This window comes from Vipera berus (genome assembly GCF_964194415.1).
Source record: "Vipera berus genome assembly, chromosome: 2".
NCBI classification, from domain to species: Eukaryota; Metazoa; Chordata; class Lepidosauria; order Squamata; family Viperidae; genus Vipera; species Vipera berus.
The window spans coordinates 123070574-123088940 of record NC_138203.1 but is presented as its reverse complement, the minus strand read 5'-3'; the positions used below and the strand labels follow the sequence as shown (position 1 = coordinate 123088940).

At 42.0% G+C, this 18367-nt stretch overlaps 2 protein-coding genes across 2 annotated transcripts; one reads left to right on the top strand and one right to left on the bottom strand.

The window, feature by feature from the left end:
• LOC308662787 (deoxyribonuclease gamma-like) lies at positions 1-8254 on the top strand. The gene is made up of 10 exons (XM_081318931.1): positions 1-186; positions 1868-1956; positions 2650-2736; positions 3974-4077; positions 4230-4249; positions 5247-5522; positions 5610-5767; positions 6089-6185; positions 6276-6394; positions 7654-8254. Exons 1-9 carry the CDS (start codon positions 46-48, stop codon positions 6348-6350), a joined length of 1047 nt encoding a protein of 348 aa, XP_081175057.1. The 5' UTR covers positions 1-45; the 3' UTR covers positions 6351-6394; positions 7654-8254.
• A 1730-nt stretch (positions 8255-9984) lies between these two features.
• Positions 9985-15015, bottom strand: RPL10 (ribosomal protein L10). Its single transcript, XM_081316945.1, has 6 exons — positions 14857-15015; positions 13757-13815; positions 13428-13535; positions 13198-13336; positions 11171-11333; positions 9985-10214 (listed from the first exon to the last, which is right to left on the bottom strand). The coding sequence occupies exons 1-6, from the start codon at positions 14877-14879 to the stop codon at positions 10059-10061; spliced, it is 648 nt and encodes a 215-aa protein (XP_081173071.1). The 5' UTR covers positions 14880-15015; the 3' UTR covers positions 9985-10058.
• Between the last annotated feature and the right edge of the window lie 3352 nt (positions 15016-18367).

Below are 18367 nucleotides of genomic sequence, written 5' to 3'. Positions count from 1 at the left end.
GGAGACACACATGCTCTCTCCTGAGATCAAATACATACCAGGCCCATGGCTCAAGCCTTCATCTTTCTGCTTCTCTTGCTGGACATGATGCTTGTGGCTGCATCTTTCAAAATCTGTGCTTTCAACATACAAAGCTTTGGACAAGCCAAGGCAGCCAACCAGAAGGTGATGAGAGCTCTTGTGCAGGTGAGTTTATGATTGGACTAGTGCAGAGGCCCCCAACCTTTTGGGGACCAGGGACCGGTTATGTGGAGAGAGATTTTTCCATGGACTGTAGGGCGCGTGGTTTTGTGCACTGTCTGCATCCCGCGGATGGGGCTTTGCTTGTTTGTGTGGCCCGGTTCCTGGCATGCCACGGCCTGGTACTGGTCCACAGACTGGGGGTTGGGGGCCCCTGGACTAGTGGGTGGAGGAGGTGGTAACAAAAGTGCAGTGAGAGAAGCTGGCACTCAACCCAGATCCAAAAGTGATCCAGGGACAGCTGGAATGGGGAAGGGCAAAAATGGACAAGTCCTCCTTCAGGCATGGAAGTTACAGGGCTGCTTTGGGTCAGTCACTCTCTCAGCCCAACCCATCACACAGGGTGGCTGTTGTGGGGGAAAATGGAGGAGTGTGTTTGCCACCTTGATATCCTAATGAAAGGTGAGATATAAATCTAGCAAAGATTGGTTGTGACAGAAGTCAGGCATAGTATACACACCAAAAGGAGAAATGCAACAGTTCATTCATTAGTTGGGAAATACCACATCTTAAAATAAAAATTGACACCACTTCAGCTAAGCAGAAAGCAACGTTACTATAAGGCAAGTGGCAGTGTTTGAACAGCTACGAAAGGTCTCTGAGTCGCTCTGGGTGTCTCTAGAAGAATTGGAAAGTGCTGCAACTGCTTTTATATTTTGGTGGCTGGAGCTGTTTGCCAGTCTGGGATTGGTGAGGGCCACAGTTGAAGGTATGACTTTTGCATAGTGACCAGGAGCAGGATTTTCTTTTCCTCCTGTGATTTCAGAGGGAATTTGGATTTACATTTACCTATTTTTTTGTAGATTTTAGAACTTACCCTGCATTTTTAGGATTCATGATACACAAAGGTGGGAAATTGTTGCTATTTTTTCAGCAAACATAGGAGGAAGGGATTGGGGAGGTGCAAACAAGGAGTTGACAGTACTGAAACTGGTTGACCAAAGATCAGAAAGTTGCCTACCCTAATACATACCAGTCATATTTAGTTAACCAAAAGAATTTCTTCTTTTAACAAGATTGGGATGATCTAATTCTTGTCAATGAATGTTCAATGAACTGAGGTACAGCATAATGAAAAATTGGAAGAGTGAGTGAGGAGACTGAGAAAATAATGGAAGGGAGAGAAGATATAAACCATCAGGAGACCAAAGACAATTCAGAGTTTATTTTATAAACAGCTACTCATCACAGGTAGTGAGAAATTCAGGAAGAAGCATTTGAGCTCATTCAAAGAGACTGTTTTAGCAAACTCAGTTTAAATAAGGGTTGGAAATTCCTCTTATGGTTTCCAAGATTTTGCATGTTTCCCAACATCAGCATTGAAGACATCTTGCAGAGGTCCATGTGATCCTTTCTTCCTTCTGATTGCCTAGCTGTGTGAAGCTTGACAACATTTATCACTTATCTTATGGGACACCAGATAGCTTGGTAGTATTGGCCTATGATGCTTTAATATTCCATGCAGCATCAGATTCTCTTGGCAATAATATAGAGCAGTTTTTCAAACTTAGCAACTATAAAATATGTGGACCTCAAAATTCCCAGGATGCTTTGGTGAACACCTCAAGTCCATGAATGCAGTGGATGGGCATACCAATATCAAGTGCATCTTTTTTCTCATTACCAGATCCTGTCTCGTTGTGATATCTCTGCTGTGCAAGAAGTGCGTGACTCCAAGGGACTGGCTATTCAGGTGCTACTGCGGAAGCTCAATAGGTACTAGAAAACACTTCTAGTCATTATGTACCACAGAATAAGATGATCTGCAGATAGTAAAGCAGTAGGGTGAAAATGCAGGATCACACTTTGAGCAGTGCACCAGAGAAAGAAAAGCACTGCAATAGGTAGCACTGATATTGTACCTATTATTCATATAGGTTGTTTTAATGGTGGCAGGAAGAAATTTTTTAAATTTTCTACAAATGAGCTGCAGTCTTATTCCATTCCCCAAAGCTCTATTTCTGAGCTCTGGAATTTGACTGTCATCAAGGAGAACACATTCTTATTTAATGAATTGCAGCCTTTGTACATCCAAAGGAGGACACTTAAAGAATGTTCTACTGAGATGTCATTGTTACTGTGGCCGTCCTTAAATACTTTGCATATTTATTTGGGAAGTGAATGTGTCTTGGCATTCTTCTGAATGTGGTGAAATATATTGTACTGATTCTGAAACAGGTAGAAAGCAACCAGAGCTTTTGGGACAAAGTATCCCCCTGTAAATATTAGTTTAGAATCAGGGAAAAGAGAAATCACCACCAACAGTTTTATCCCTTCTTTTGGAAGAGGCAATAGGCCATTTTCCTTAAACCTGAAATGAACTATAAGTCTCAATGGGAAGGTGACATCTAATTTTTTTAAGTAACACAGCGTCACTGATTTCCTCCTTTCCTGTCCCCCATATGGCAGGTATGATCCTTCTCATCGCTACAGCTGCCTAGAAAGCAAGAGACTTGGACGAAGCAGCTACAAGGAGCAGAATGTCTTTCTGTATCGGTAATATTTGCGGATCTGAAAATAGCATTAAACCAGAATTTCCAGAACCAAAGCCAGCACTGGCTGAATATCTGCTATCAAACGTTATCCTGCGTATCGACATTTAAATCCCAGTCTTTATTCCCTACTGTCTCTGTCCTGCCTATGATTTATCTTCCCAGTAGATTTGTTTATGATTGATTATGTGCCATCAAGTTTATGTGAGTTCTTAATGATCACATAAATGTATATACGTTTTTTTCTTGGATGGTCTGTCTCCAGTCTGGTTCTTCAATAGAACCTCGGGCCATACAAGAGCAATTGTCCAAGGTGATTTGGGGAAGGTTGTCTCAAATTTAATTCACCTTCATGTATGATGTAATGGTGAGTTCTCTGATAAAAATTCAGATAACTAACAGTCGTGTAAACAACCAGCTACAATTCGCTACCATTGAAAAATTCTCTTTTCTGGATTACGAGAAAGTTAATTAAAGGAAACTAGAAAAGTCCTAAGGAAGTAGGGAGTGAATTGCTTCTCAATGGGAAATAGTACAATTACTGAAAAATCTTATATTCCTTTCATTTCAATAAACCTAGCTGGTGATGACCTATAAAGCCCTGAATGGCTTGGGTCCGGGATATCTGAGGGAACACCTGCTGCCGGCATCAAGCTCCCTTCGTCCAGTGTGCTCCCACAGGGAGGGTCTTCTCAGGGTGCCACCGGTTAAAGATTGCCGGCGGGCAGTGCTTTTTTTGTAAAAGAAAAAGGTGCGGATAACACCCAGGGGAAGGGCCTTCTCTGTGGGTGCGCCTGCCCTCTGGAACCAGCTGCCCGTGGAGCTTAGGACTGCCCCCAACCTTCGCACATTTCGCCGGGACCTGAAGACCTGGCTCTTTGAGCTCTCCGGCCCAGGCTGAGAATTTTTAACTGGGGTTTTTAATTTTAGGGATGATTTAATCTTTTTTTAATTTGTTTTTAACTTTTGTACTGGTTGTTTTAAATGCCCTGTAAACCACCCTGAGTCCTTTGGGAAAGGGCGGTATATAAATTTAATAAAATAAAATAAAATAAAATAAAAATAAAAAAGATTCTGTGAGAATCTTGCTTGGACAGAAAGACTTTGAGTTTGGGGCAAGTGCCAAAAGCCTGATGAACCAAGGAAACATAACCAGAGGAAGAGTCCATACTTAAGTCTTTTGGATAATGAATCCTCATGGACACAATCTTTTTATCCTGATTATTTTTTTTCACTGACAGTCGGGATGCTGTGTCAGTTATGGCTCAGTGTCAAGTTGGAGATGAGGATGCGAGAGCTTTTGCTAGGGGACCCTTTGCTGTGCATTTCCATTCCCCGTACACAGGTAAGCTTTAGCGTTTCTGTAAATAAGTCTAAGAACTTGTTCTGGGCAAAAGTTCCAGGACCTCAGTGGCCATCCAGTGAGACATGGCACGAAAATATATATATATATATCAAGAACTGAAATCCTTCTATTTTGTAACCACAACTTTCCAGCTCTGAAGGAGTACACAACTGTAAGAAATATAACCCAGTAAATATAGTGGAAACTGTGCCTGGGTTTTCTTGGCTAATTGTTCTCTTTGCTGTAGGCTAGAGCATTAACTAATAATGGAAGAGTTAGTGTGGTTATAGGCAGGATATTATGTATAAAGGTAAAGGTAAAGGTTCCCCCGCACATGCGTGCTAGTCGTTTCCGACTCTAGGGGCCAGTGCTCATCTCCGTTTAAAAGCTGAAGAGCCAGCGCTTGTCCGAGGACGTCTCCGTGGTCATGTGGCTGGCATGACTAGACACCAAAGGTGCATGGAACACTGTTACCTTCCCACCGTAGTGGTCCCTATTTTTCTACTTGCATTTTTACGTGCTTTCGAACTGCTAGGTTGGCAGAAGCTGGGACGAGTAACAGGCGCTCACTCTGTTACGCGGCACTCGGGATTTGATCCGCCAAACTTCCGACCTTCTGATCGACAAGTTCAGCGTCCTAACCCACTGAGCCACCGTGTCCTTATATATTATGTATACTGTGCTTTAAAAAAATACATTGGAGTAATAATTCAGCATCCTATCTTGATTGAGGTATTCAATAACGTCCAAGTAGTTATTTTTGGACCAGTATTGATAATTTATAGTTATTAAATAGAAAAGCTTAATATAAATCTAAAGAGTACTGTGTAATATTCTTGAAGTATAATATACTAAATGCCCATAATTATTTGCAAATAACGAAAAGGACAAAAACAACACAAGATACAGTTGTGCCATGACATACGTTTATTTTGGGTCCAATTTGTGTAGCCATGAGGAAGGGCTTCCAGGCTGCTTGGAGGTGTACTGCTTTTTTATGCCTTCACCTGTTGCCTGCTGTAGTCCCTGCAATTTTCTTGGCAACTTTTTCAGAAGCGATTTGCCCTCTCCTGCTTCCTACGGCTGAGGGAAAGTGACTGGCTCAAGGTCACCCAGTTGGCTTTCGCTGGCTGAGGAATTCTGGGAGTTGAAGTCCACAAGTCATAAAAGGGCCACGTTTGAAGACCCCTGTGCTAAGAAGAGTACTCACAGACTGGTTGGTAGCTCGGTGCCTTAATCACTACACCAAGCTGGTCTCTGGAGGTGTATTGGTAGATGTGGACAAATCCTTATCAGCTCACAGTTGTCTGTATTGCTATCACCTCTCCACAGTTGCTTCAGACTTTGTGCTACTCTTGCACCATAGCTGTCCTCGGGAAGCTGCCCTTGAGCTTGACCTGCTATTTGAAGTATGCATGGAACTAATGCACTGGTGGAAAACAGAGGTACATTCTGGGAGCAGGGGGTGGACATTGCTGAACTAGATGAGCCAATCAGTGTTCCCAACCTGCCTTCCTGCTGCACCTCAACAGAATGTGATGGTGCTGGGAGACCTGAATGCAGGTGGTGCCTATATCCCAATGAGCGCATGGACCAGGATCCGCCTGCGCAATCACCCTGCCTTCCATTGGCTTATCAGTGACCAAGAAGATACCACCGTCAGCCACCGCACTTGCTGTTCTTATGACAGGTACTAAACTGCAGCTTTCAAGTTCAGCCATCTGCTTTCTCCAACATGTTTCCATCATCCCACAGGCAGCCCTATCATTGTCAGTCTTTGAGGCAGGCAGTCATTAATAACAAGGTAGGGCTGCTCTGCTGAGTAGTCTATTGAATTAAGGTTAAAAATGCAGGCAGAACACTTCTGAATCCCTTCCCCAGTCAGGCCTACCAGTCCTCCAGGAATGCTACACTGTTCCGCTTCCTGACACAAACTGGCCATCTCTATAGTATCCCAATCATCTTGCTGAAACCTGGAAACAGAGCCAAACAGTCACTGTTTTCCTCTTAGAATCATAGTTCACGGAGAAGAATTACTCTCTGCTGTTGTGCCCGGATCAGCAAAGGCATACAATTTCACAAAGGAACTTGGACTGTGTGAAGAAGAGGTGAGTTGGCTTATTTATTCTCTTTCCTAAACAAAAAGGAATGCTTATATTTGGCAAGCCAGAAAAACCCAGACTTTCTCATTTTTATAGGCCTTAGAAATCAGCGACCACTATCCTGTGGAGGTGAAGCTGAAGCTTGCTCCAAAGACCCAGCAGGAACTCTAAGTTGTCCACTGGCTTATTATGTAAAGTGAAGGGAATTGAGGGAAGTAAGTAATCTCTAACCTACAGTAGGTCCCTACTAAATAAAAGTCAACTGGAGCCCAGGAGTAGGATGTTGTCAACTTGTATGCTGCTTTAGTCATAGAAGTGAGCATCACTATCATTTGCTTCTCATTGTTTCGAATCTCAGCGTAATTTTTTTTATTGCTCACTTTCAATGTTGATCACCCCCAAATACCGAAATAACTCCTGGGATTCCATTCCATTGCCTTGAATAGAGAGAACTGGCCCATTTTTCCCCAGTTCTAACAATGAACATTTGGGGGTGGGTCCCAGGCAGTTCTGCCATTCTCACCATCCCATCTCTCCCCCCCCCCCCGTACCAAAGTCTGAAAGTCACAGATGGGAACACCTCATTTCAGTGTTGGGAAAAACAAATCCTCTTAGAAGAGCAGTTTGGGACTACAGATAGCCCTGGGCACAACGGAGCTCAAAATTTCCATTGCTAAGCAAGCACTTGTTAAATGAGTGGCGCCCCCCTTTTTTGACCTTTCTTGCCACAGCTGTTAAGTGGATTGCTGCAGTTGTTCAGTGAATCTGGCTTCCCCATTGACTGCTTGTCAGAAGGTTGCAAAAGGGGATCACGTGACCCCACGACACTGCAACCGTCATAAACGCATGCCAGTTGCCAAGCGGATGAAGTTTGATCAGGTGACTACGGGGATGCTGCAACGGTCGTGTGAAAAAAATGGTCACAAGTCATTTTTTTCCAGTGCCGTTGCTAAGTTCGGTCACTAAACAAATGGCTATAAGTCAAGGACTACCTGTATAGTGGAGCCAGTTCTCCGAAGACAGTCCTGCTTTGCTGGATTGTTGTTGTTGTTAGCTGCAAAGTCGTATCCGACCCATCACGACCCCATGGACAACGTTCCTCCAGGCCTTCCTGTCCTCTACCATCTTCTGGAGTCCCTTTAAGCTCACGCCTACTGCTTCAGTGACTCCATCCAGCCACCTCATTCTCTGTCGTCTCCTTCTTCTCTTGCCCTCAATCTTTCCCAGCATTAAGCTCTTCTCCAGTGAGTCCTTCCTTCTCATTAGGTGGTGTTCAAGCAAAAGAAAAGAGCGTCCATGGAGATTCTCAAATCATCCAAGTCACTCGTTATCCCAAAGGTGCTTTCTTGAAAGTCCAGTTGCCTTTTGAAAAGAAAGCACCTTTGGGACAACTGAAAGAGAGCGGACCCAGTTGCCTAAATAGCGTTTCCCAGCTCTTCTATATGCAGTAATACTTATTTGTTATTATTTGCAGGAAGAACAGGTTTGCCACAAGTATCAAAGCACTGGCAGCAGAATAGGCTTTTGTGGTCCTAAAGAAGTGTGCTGGAAGTTTACCTATATTTGAGGCTGAATAAAAAGGTTTGATTGGGATAGTATTTGATAAACATTCAGCTGTCTGAAACTGAGTTAAAATGCTGCCAATCTTAAGATAATAGGCTTAATGTGCAATTAAGATGTTATTTAACAAGAAGTTTTTAAAAAAACTCCACAAAATTCAATGTATTGCTTTACACTAAACACTGAGCAGTTTTTTAGCCTATGTTAGGCTAAAAATGAAATTATTTTGTGACTCAGAACTCAAGACATTGTATGAACTAGGATTAAATTAAAAGTTGCTTGAGAGTTGCTATGTTGTGTGAATATAGGTGTCTCATTAGTTTAGATTTAGGATGCTGTACAAACCAACCATCACATCAGTTTTTAATTCATATCCTGTGTGAAGTCAGCCATGCTGGCTCTTAGAATAGGGTTCATGGTATACCACGTTGTGTGAACACACTTTACCCAATAAACTGTGGTAAAAAGAACTATGGCTTAAGTCTAATTTGTGGCCTAGTTAACATACTGATTTAAAGGGGAGCATTTTAAGTAGCTTTTTCTGTCCAAGTAACAGGAGAGACAGATCAAATACTTTCTAATAGCAGATGTCATGTTCTTACATGACTTCTTGCCCTTCACATTAGGATATGAACAGGAAGTAACTTAAAATTTGGAGCTCCTTATGAACCATTTTTTATCATTTACGTTTTTTTCAGTTTGTCAACCTTGTTTTTAGATTGTCTCTATTTCACTTAACCAGTGTTGGTCCCAGAATGCCTCGCTATCCAGAGTACAGAACAATTCCCCGATAGTCTAGTGCAGTGTTTCTAAACCTTAGTAACTTTTCAGTTGATAGCTGGCTGGGAAATTCTGGGACTTGGAAGTCCACACATCTTAAAATTGCTGAGGTTGAGAAACACGGGCCTATTGACTAAAGGCACCACAACAGAAACTAGGAAAGTTTTGACTTCTAGTCTCACTTTAGGCAGGAAGGCTAGCTGGGTGACTTTGGGCCAGTTATTTTCTCAACCTCTCATGTTGTTATGGGGGAAAAAAGGAAAATATTGGTTATATCCACCACTTTGAGTTATTTATGAAAATAAAGGTGGGATAAAGTCTATTATCCCAAGATAATAAGCAGCAGACCTGCTTGGCTCCAGCAACCTAATTCTCCCTCAACTATGACAGAAAAAGAACAAACGCAACTCTGATTTTGGCAAGTGCTTATTCTGAGCTCAGTCTTAGCAGCACCTGGCTGACCTCAGTTGAAGCTAAGCAGGGATGACAAAAGTATGACTTGGAAATTCCAAAACTGCTGGCAGGATTACATTGTCCATCCAACAGTTGAGTTCTGTAATATTTCAATCTAAAGGCAGTTATCTAAATCTTGGGATAATCAAATATGCAATTGATTCTTAATTAGCTCTCACTATAGAACTTGAATGTATTTTGGCTTGTCGCCATCTGCAGTGATCCTGGAGCCCTAGAAAATAAAGTAACAAATCTATGACTGTTTACATTTCTTCCTCGTCTATTTGCCAGGAACTGATGGGACCAGATGCCGTGGTCTTATTTTTTTTAATGCGGAGGTTCAGGCAAACCTTTGCACTCTCCTCTTTCATCAAAAAAGAGGAGAGTGCAAAAGTTGGCTTGATATTCAACATTAAAAAAACTAAGACCATAAAGCCTCTTCATAGATCGCTGACTTGCTGTATTGAAGGGGTTTGTGCAGCTCAATCAAGCTATGAGCTACGCCATGCAGGGCCACCCAAGACGGAGAGGTCGTAATGGAGTGTTGTGATCAAACGTGGCCGGCTGGAGAAGAAAATGGCAATTTACTCGAGTATTTTTGTCAAGAAAACCCCATGGACAATATCAAATTTACCCCTAACAACTCTTACTTAAAATTTCCTGTTCTGAAGGAAGTTTTTTAAACTGAACAAACTAAATACTCAACAATCAGCAAACTCCCAACAGTCTATATAGAAAGTAGCTAATCACATCGGTCTGTTGCAAAGATTAGATTGGTAACTTTACACATAGGCATTTCAGGCTATTTTCAAGCATTCCCACTGAAAATAAAATGTTCTTAAAACCACAGAAGAACCCAATCCTGAATTTTTGCCATGCCAAAATTGGGCTTCTGTCCCTTCCTCACGTATGCAGGTAACAGACCAGGAAGAGAAATTTGCTAATGTGAGAATTACAACTTTTCAAAGATACCCCCCCCTTCTTACCCTAGCAGTAATGATCACACAGTAGGTACATAGAGCTGTTTATTTTGATGCCTTTTCTGTCAAGAAATTAACACAATTGTCCTCGAGTGAGGTCAGACTCTCATGCTGCATGTAAGGCACGCCATTTATCTAGAGGACCCCTGTTGGGTATGTATTTAACTCCACAGCCATCAGGGATGAGGCGCTTCTCAGACACCATTTCTTCAAACTTATCAGCATTGAATTTGGTGAAGCCCCATTTCTTAGAAATATGGATCTGGAAAACAGGAGGAGAAAAAAAATATGAGAAGATTGGCCAAGAATCCAATCTGTGTTGGAAAGTCTGAATGAAGCAGCCTATACAATTGTCTTCAAGGAGCTAAGAGTCACAAATGCCTACATGCTCATTCCATCTAGAGCAGGGGTGTCAACTGCTGGCCCGCAGGCTGGACGCGTCATCCGGAAGCTGCGGCCAACCCATTGCAAACCCGTCCCAATACGTTGCACGACATCACGTGACATCGCGAGTTTGACATGTCTGATCTAGAGGCAGTTACAATAACATGCAAATAAGGCAGGGAAGGAATGGAGAATATGTCTCTTGGATTACTTCTCAACCCCTTTATCAGCAGCGGACATAGGAGGCTATTATATTTTCTTCCCTGTGCTGAATTGTATTTGTGTTTCCCACATACTTCATCTGCATGCTACAGTGCATTTGTGTACTGAGACAGTCTGCTCTAGATCATGCGATCAGAAAAGAGAAAAAAAGAGGATTACAATGGACCAACTGGCAGCAATCTAGGCCTCTGCTGGCTGGGGAATTCTGGGAGTTGAGAGTCCACACATCTTAAATTTGCTGAGGTTGAGAAACATTACCATTCTCCCACATAGATGCACTGGGGACAATACTTTTCTGTGCACTCCCCCGCCAGATTTAGCCCATGTTTTCACACACACACCATTTCTGCCCTCCCCTCTTTATTCCTATTCTATTCACTATTTAGAGGTATCCTGTCAACAAATAAGAATCCCAAGCCCAGTGGGTGATTTACTTCTAGGACTCAGAGGATTTGGGAATAAAAAGGAATTCTTATGGAACTGACAAGTCCATCTGGATTACGGTAGGACATTAAATGTAATAAATCAGAAATAAGAATAGAAACGCAATGACATGGTCTCATAAGCAAACTGAGATACTTAACATATATTTAACGTATTTATGAAGCCTACCTTCTGACGTCCAGGAAATTTGAATTTGGCTCTGCGCAGCGCTTCAATTACATGCTCCTTGTTTTGCACCTTAGTGCGGATGGACATGATGACTTGGCCAATGTGCACACGGGCCACAGTGCCCTGAGGCTTGCCAAAAGCACCACGCATTCCAGTCTGGAGCCTAATGAGAAGACAAAACATAATTTGCAATCTGCACAGTGCACTGATAGTGATGCCATCAACCACCAATCGAACTCTTAGCGTAATTTCTCAAGACTGAAGTCAACCACTCACATTCTGCTTCTTACTATACTTGACTAATACAGGTGAAACTCGAAAAATTAGAACATCATGCAAAAGTTCATTTATTTCAGTAATGCAACTTAAAAGGGGAAACTAATATATGAGATAGACTCATTACATGCAAAGCAAGATAGTTCAAGCCGTGATTTGTCATAATTGTGATGATTATGGTGTACAGCTCATGAAAACCCCATGAGCTATACGCCATAAGATATTTAAGCATGCATATGTACTCAGTACTTGGTTTGGGCCCCTTTTGCAGCATTTACTGCCTCAATGCGGTGTGGCATGGAAGCTATCAGCCTGTGGCACTGCTGAGGTGTTATGGAAGACCAGGATGCTTCAATAGCGGCCTTCAGCTCTTCTGCATTGTTCGGTCTCATGTCTCTCATCTTTCTCTTGGCAATGCCCCATAGATTCTCTATGGGGTTGTCAGGCGAGTTTGCTGGCCATTCAAGCACAGTAATCCCACGGTCATTGAACCAGGTTTTGGTGCTTTTGGCAGTGTGGGCAGGTGCCAAGTCCTGCTGGAAAATGAAGTCAGCATCCCCATAAAGCTCGTCTGCGGAAGGAAGCATAAAGTGCTCCAAAATCTCCTGGTAGACGGCTGCGTTGACCCTGGACTTAATGAAGCACAGTGGACCAACACCAGCAGATGACATGGCTCCCCAAATCAACACAGACTGTGGAAACTTCACACTGGACTTCAAGCATCTTGCAGTGTGTGCCTCTCCATTCTTCCTCCAGACTCTGGGTCCTTGGTTTCCAAATGAGAGGCAAAAGTTGCTCTCATCAGAAAATAGGACTTTGGACCACTGAGCAACAGACCAGGTCTGTTTTTCTTTAGCCCAGGAAAGACGCTTCTGACGTTGTTTGTTGTTCAGGAGCGGCTTGACAAGAGGAATATGACATTTGAAGCCCATGTCCAGGATCCGTCTGTGTGTGGTGGCTCTTGATGCACTGACTCCAGCCTCAGTCCACAACACTTTTGAATGGCCTTTTACTGACAATCCTCTCCAGGCTGCGGTCATCCCTGCTGCTTGTGCACCTTTTTCTTCCACACTTTTCCCTTCCACATAACTTTCTATTAATGTGCTTTGATACAGCACTTTGGGAACATCCAACTTCTTTTGCAATCACCTTTTGAGGCTTTCCCTCCTTATGGAGGGTGTCAATGATGGTTTTCTGCACAACTGTCAGGTCAGCAGTCTTCCCCATGATTGTGATTCCTACTGAACCAGACTGAGAGACTATTTAAAGGCTCAGGAACCCTTTGCAGGTGTTATGGCTTAATTAGCTGATTAGAGTGGGACACTTTGAGCCTAGAATATTGCACCTTTTCACAATATTCTAATTTTCTGAGACTGTGGATTTGGGGTTTTCATGAGCTGTAAGCCATAATCATCACAATTATGACAAATCAAGGCTTGAACTATTCTGCTTTGCATGTAATGAGTCTATCTCATATATTAGTTTCCCCTTTTAAGTTGCATTACTGAAATAAATGAACATTTGCACGATATTCTAATTTTTTGAGTTTCACCTGTATATGTTCCCAAGGTCCCTTAAGGTGCTCTGTACAACAAACAGGGCACGTACACAACCAAGGGAATTGCTGTGTGCAGACAGTGCACACCAGCCACTGATAGTAACAGTGGTGGTCGGCTTAATTGACTGCAAGTTCATTCTCATGCTCTCCCACAAGCCAGACACCAAAACTGGCTCTGTAATACATTTTTTACCTGTCAGCTCCAGCACATGATAACATTTTGTTGATGCGGATGACATGGAAGGGGTGCAGGCGCACACGGATGTGAAAACCATCCTTGCCACAACTCTTTACCATGTATTTGTTGGCACAGATACGAGCAGCTTCTAGAGCTAAAGAAAAATGCAAGGTATAAATACGGCAGATTACAAATATCAGTAGCATTCAAACAGATAGGCTGTACTATCTGCTACTGCTCCTTACCTTCTGATGACAATTGCTCATATTCATCTGACACCATGTGCCCACAGAGTGGGAACTCATCAACCTTCGCCTTCTTCCTGCCCAGATCAAATATCCTGATCTTGGGATCTGGAGGGATAAACATTCTCATATGAAGTCATACTGAAACATTTCTGATAAGCTTATCAATTGTGAAATTACTCATTAAATTAGGAACCAGGCTACTGGGTCCTTTTAGCCAATACCAAAACAGAATCAATACTACATGGCTCTCCAAACTACAGATATACATATTATTAAATAGATTTTTAAATGTAGTTAAACCCAAGAAATTTTAATATCCCACTTACCAGGAACACCCCTGCAGAAGCGGGACTTAGGATAAGGCTTATTCTTGCAGTATCGATAACTAGAGGAAAAATAAAACAGTGATTGGGAAACTGCAGACCCTTGATTTAAATAAATTGACATTACCCTCTTCTGGTGGTGTAGGTTTAGAGAGCTTTTCCTTAGTATGGTGGTCTTAACAATTTCAAATTAACCAATCTGTTACTTTTAGTGGAGAATATGAAATTGAGTAAGTGGGAAATCAAGAAACTGGCTTTAGAGTTAAACTACCTCATTCATATCATCCTTCTAGTACAAGCCCATTTATTAGTCTGAAGAAAAATGACAGAGATATAGCAGAGAATTGCTTCCTGCCGTACATTGTTACATTTTTTTTATATTGGTTACAATGGAATAGAATAATCTAACCCTCTTGGCACTTTGTTCATTTGCCATTGGGAATTTTATGCTTTAGTTCCAGGTGAGTTCTTACTATTTGTACGTAACCTATGATGGTTTAAATTAAAAGCTGCCTGCATCATGAAGTAAAAGACTAGAAATGTAAAATAATGGACAATCCTGAACTTTGCTAACAATCACCATCTATAGACACTTTGTCTCAATGAATAAAGAGGGAAACTGTTCATTAATTAATGCTTCTGGGATTGGCAAAAGTTCTGACAAGCGGCTGAAACGTCTCTCAAAAAGTATTATTTTTGTTCATTTGGCTTATATTTGCCAGCGTTTATATTATAAAATAGAACTGATTCATTTGTATTTACTGGATCATATAAAAATAGCAAAATTAAACCAGTCAGATGTCATTTTTATTAAACAAAACCTTTTTTTAAAAAAAAAAAACCAGGTAGGAATGACATTTGTTTCTTATCTGTGAGAGTATGTTCAACATCAAAATCAAACAATTTTGATTTTATCCTCCCGAAAGGTTCTCGGGGGGCTCCAGGAGTCCCCCGACCACACTTTTAAGAAAGAAACACCATCTTAAGAGTAAGCCTCGCTTTCCCTCCCCTCTCCCTCCGGAAGAAGCCCATCGCCTTCCCAACGAAAAGCAGCCACGCTCCCTTTTGCTTAATCCTCGCGACGAAGCGTTTCACTAACTCACCAACGTGCTGGTCGGCGGCCCATAATTGCAGGCCTGAAAGAGAAAAAGGTACAGTATTTCAGTCCTGACGTTCAAATTGAGATCCGGTCTGGGGCCTAGTTCGTTTCCCCTTCCCTGAACCACCTTAGCGCCATCACACGCGTACGTACCTCGCCGAGCGGAAAGAAAGTGGAGCGGCGCCTGCGCACTACTTATAAATGTCACCGCTCTAGGATGTCTGTGACCATAGACGTGTCATCACGGGATCCTGTGCTGGGAGGGGATTCCATAGAGGGTACACCATAGAGAAATGGGATAGACCAGCCCCGAATAATTCCCAAGTGGGGTTACAGTCTTTGTGTTATGCTGTTGGTTAGTGGGAGTAGGAGGAATTATGAAGGTGACAACGTGATGGGCGTTACCTTTGATACAGTCGGAAGATTTATGGATTTTGAACATTGATAATATGACCCAGGAGAGTTAGATATAAGGCAACGAGTTCGTTTAAAATATCAGAATAATTCAGTAAGATTGCCTATCTGCCTGGATCACTGAATTTTTGGATTTGAGTTCAGGACACCGCTCGACAGGCATTTTATTTCTCCCACAACGTTCGAGTGAATGGCAGTTCCTAGTCTCGTTTTAAGTTATGTTTCAGTTCCGCAGACTACAGTAGGAAGATATAAATTAAGTTAAATCCTGCAATATGAGATTTCAAGATTGTGCGATTGGCTTTTAAAAATAATTTTGGTGCAAACAATTTCTTGGAATTTTGCAGAAACAATTCAAGCTGTTGAGGCTTTTATACAGTCGGGAGTAACACATCTCTCCCCTTAACTACAAAAAAAAGACATAATTTATGTGCATGTTTGCATAAAAAGCAATGCGACAGTGACGTTCTATCCCATTGGAAATGGGAAACACACTGTATTACAGCAGTTTTATCTCGCCATTTTCAAATGATTCCAAGGGATTCCTAATAATAGCATATAACATGAACGCCATATTCCGGAATACTATAATATGAAGGAAAACCTCAACTCGCACTTGAAGCTATAGAGGGGAAAATATTCCTATCTCTATGGTCGCAAATTACAGTCTTTCCCCCCCCCCCCCACATTTGGAGCGTGAGCTTCGCGCAATCACTCGCGCGGGAATATGGAGACTCGCGCGGGATTTCGTCTTAAGTCTCGCGATGTCTGGTTCTTATTACCCACTCCATGGTCGTATATCCGAAGGAGACTGAAGGATGGCCGTTTCGGTGGTTTTGAGCACAGCTAGGCTGCTTTGGAGGCCGACTCTGCTGGTACCTCGATCGGTGAGAGGTTTATTAGACACGGTTTTAACATCGAGTTTACGGGATGCGAAATGAAATAGAATACTTCGGTTTCTTCAGGGGAGAAATGGGGGAAACTTCCTGCGCTTTTTCTGATTGGTTGGGATGAGCCTGATAGGCGGCGCAAATGGAGAAAGAGGCTTTTGCATTGGTCTGACCTCTTGTTAGGGGCGTTTCCCAAGGAGGCGATTTTTACATGGAGTGGGTGGGATTATTGCTGGACGAGTGATGTAGATCAGTGTTATTTTGCAAAATTGGATGGTAAAAATCACACAGCGAAGACAACATATCTACTTCAGGCTTATTAGTTTTGCAAGAAACGGATTCAGATTTTTTTCCAGGTGGAAAAAATGGTCTTAAATAAAGGAAGTGTTTGCTGTGAACAAGTTCTAGAATTAGAATCCTGATAAGAGTTTAACTGCACTTACCCAAGATTTCTTCATTTTTTTTTGTTTAATTAAAATGAAAAATGAATTTTGTTATTATTGTTAAATGCTTGGTAGTCATAGGGAAGCACTTGCACATGTATTAGAAAGAGGTGAAATTGATTCCGCCTATTTTTGCAGAGGGCTTCTCAAAGTCATTCGGAACTCACTGCTGTTTTTTTAATGATAGTTTGTTATGTTGTTGTAAAACGTCTGAACAGCATCATACTATTTTATTTTTCATGTTGGAAGCAATGATCTGGTTAAAAATAATAATCATCTAATTAATTTCTCTGTGCTTTGGTACTGAAAACATAGAAACAAGTCATGGGGAAAAAAGAAAATTATAGCAATTATTGACAAGTATTTTTATACCTTGAGTACCATCACAAGGAATTTAGAATGTGTTTACCTGTATTTGTATACATTTTGCTGAAGCTTTTCCACATAAACCTTTATTATGTCCTGTCATACAAGACAGAGGACATCTACCCCTTTTTCTACTACAACTTTTCTGATTGTATAACAAAAATGTAAAGTGTTAGCCCCAAGTGTTTCTCACCAGTTACATGTTACATGTGACTGTTGGGCGTGATTACAGATAATCCACAACTTACAACATTTCGTTTAGTGACTGTTCAAAAGTTACAACAGCACTGAAAAGTGATTTATGACCATTTTTCACCCTCAACAACCACTGCAGTATCACCATGGTCACCTGATCAAACTTCAGACACTGGGCAACTGACTCGTATTTATGATTGTTGTTATGTCCCTCGGGTTACATGATCACCTTTTGCGACCTTCTGACAAGCGAGTCAGATTCATTTAACAGCCGTGATTCACTCAACAAAAGAAAAGTCATAAAATGGGGCACCTTAGAATTGTCTTGCTTAGTAAAAAAAATGGGCTCAATTGTAGTTGTAAGTTAAGGACTATCTGTACTCAGCAATGCTTAAAAAAACACTAGTTTGCTACCCATCTTATTGCAATATGAAAAGAGGATTTTCTCTCTGTAAGCATGGCTGCTCATTTCATTTTCTCACTAATATCAGCGGGAAGAGGTTTCAGTAACAGGCTTAGGGCCAATGTCAAATTATTCCAGTTATAGGAAGCTTGTGAGTAAATCCTGTTAATGGAATTATATTCAAGTTTAGAATTTCATCCTTAACATGTTTGTGTATTTTTATTCATTTAATTTGAATTTGAACAAAGTATGTATGATTGTTCTGGTTGTCCCAATTTAATTTTTTGTAAATCACTGATATGAATATATTCATATCGTTTCCCTCTTAGGAATCACAGATTCTTCTAGATCAGGGGTATCAAACTCAATTTCATTGAGGGCCGCATCAGCATTGCGGTTGCCCTCGGGGCCGGGTAGGTATGGCCTGGGTGGGCGTGGCTAAAGTGCGTATGGCCTACTGGGTGGGCATGGCCAGCTTTACATCGTTCGCATCGAGGGTGCCTATGGGGGCCTGGGCAGGAGTGGGACAGATCTGAGGGTCTCTGGCAGGAGGAGGGTCTCTGGGCCAGGGCCAAGGCAGTGGGGGCCGTTCCCTCACTGTTTCCAGGATGGCTTCGCAGGCCACATGAAACCACTTCGCGGGCCGGATCCGGCCCCCAGGCCTTGTGTTTGACATGTCTGCTCTAGATTCTCAAATGTGTTCTCTTACCTGTCCTGTTATTTCCTTCTGTCTCACAGGTACAGACTATAACAGATGGCAATCACAGAAATATTGCCTCAGTATGTATAATTTATGCATCTTTA

Coding starts and splice junctions, on each gene's coding strand:
- LOC308662787 (XM_081318931.1), top strand. CDS start 46: ATGGCTCAAGCCTTCATCTTTCTGCTTCTCTTGCTGGACATGATGCTT. Junction 187..1,867: donor TGATGAGAGCTCTTGTGCAG/GTGAGTTTATGA, acceptor TCTCATTACCAG/ATCCTGTCTCGTTGTGATAT. Junction 4,250..5,246: donor CTCTGAAGGAGTACACAACT/GTAAGAAATATA, acceptor CAAGTCATAAAA/GGGCCACGTTTGAAGACCCC.
- RPL10 (XM_081316945.1), bottom strand. CDS start 14,879: ATGGGCCGCCGACCAGCACGTTG. Junction 11,334..13,197: donor TCATGTGCTGGAGCTGACAG/GTAAAAAATGTA, acceptor TCTTCTCATTAG/GCTCCAGACTGGAATGCGTG. Junction 10,215..11,170: donor AATTTCCTGGACGTCAGAAG/GTAGGCTTCATA, acceptor CCTGTTTTCCAG/ATCCATATTTCTAAGAAATG.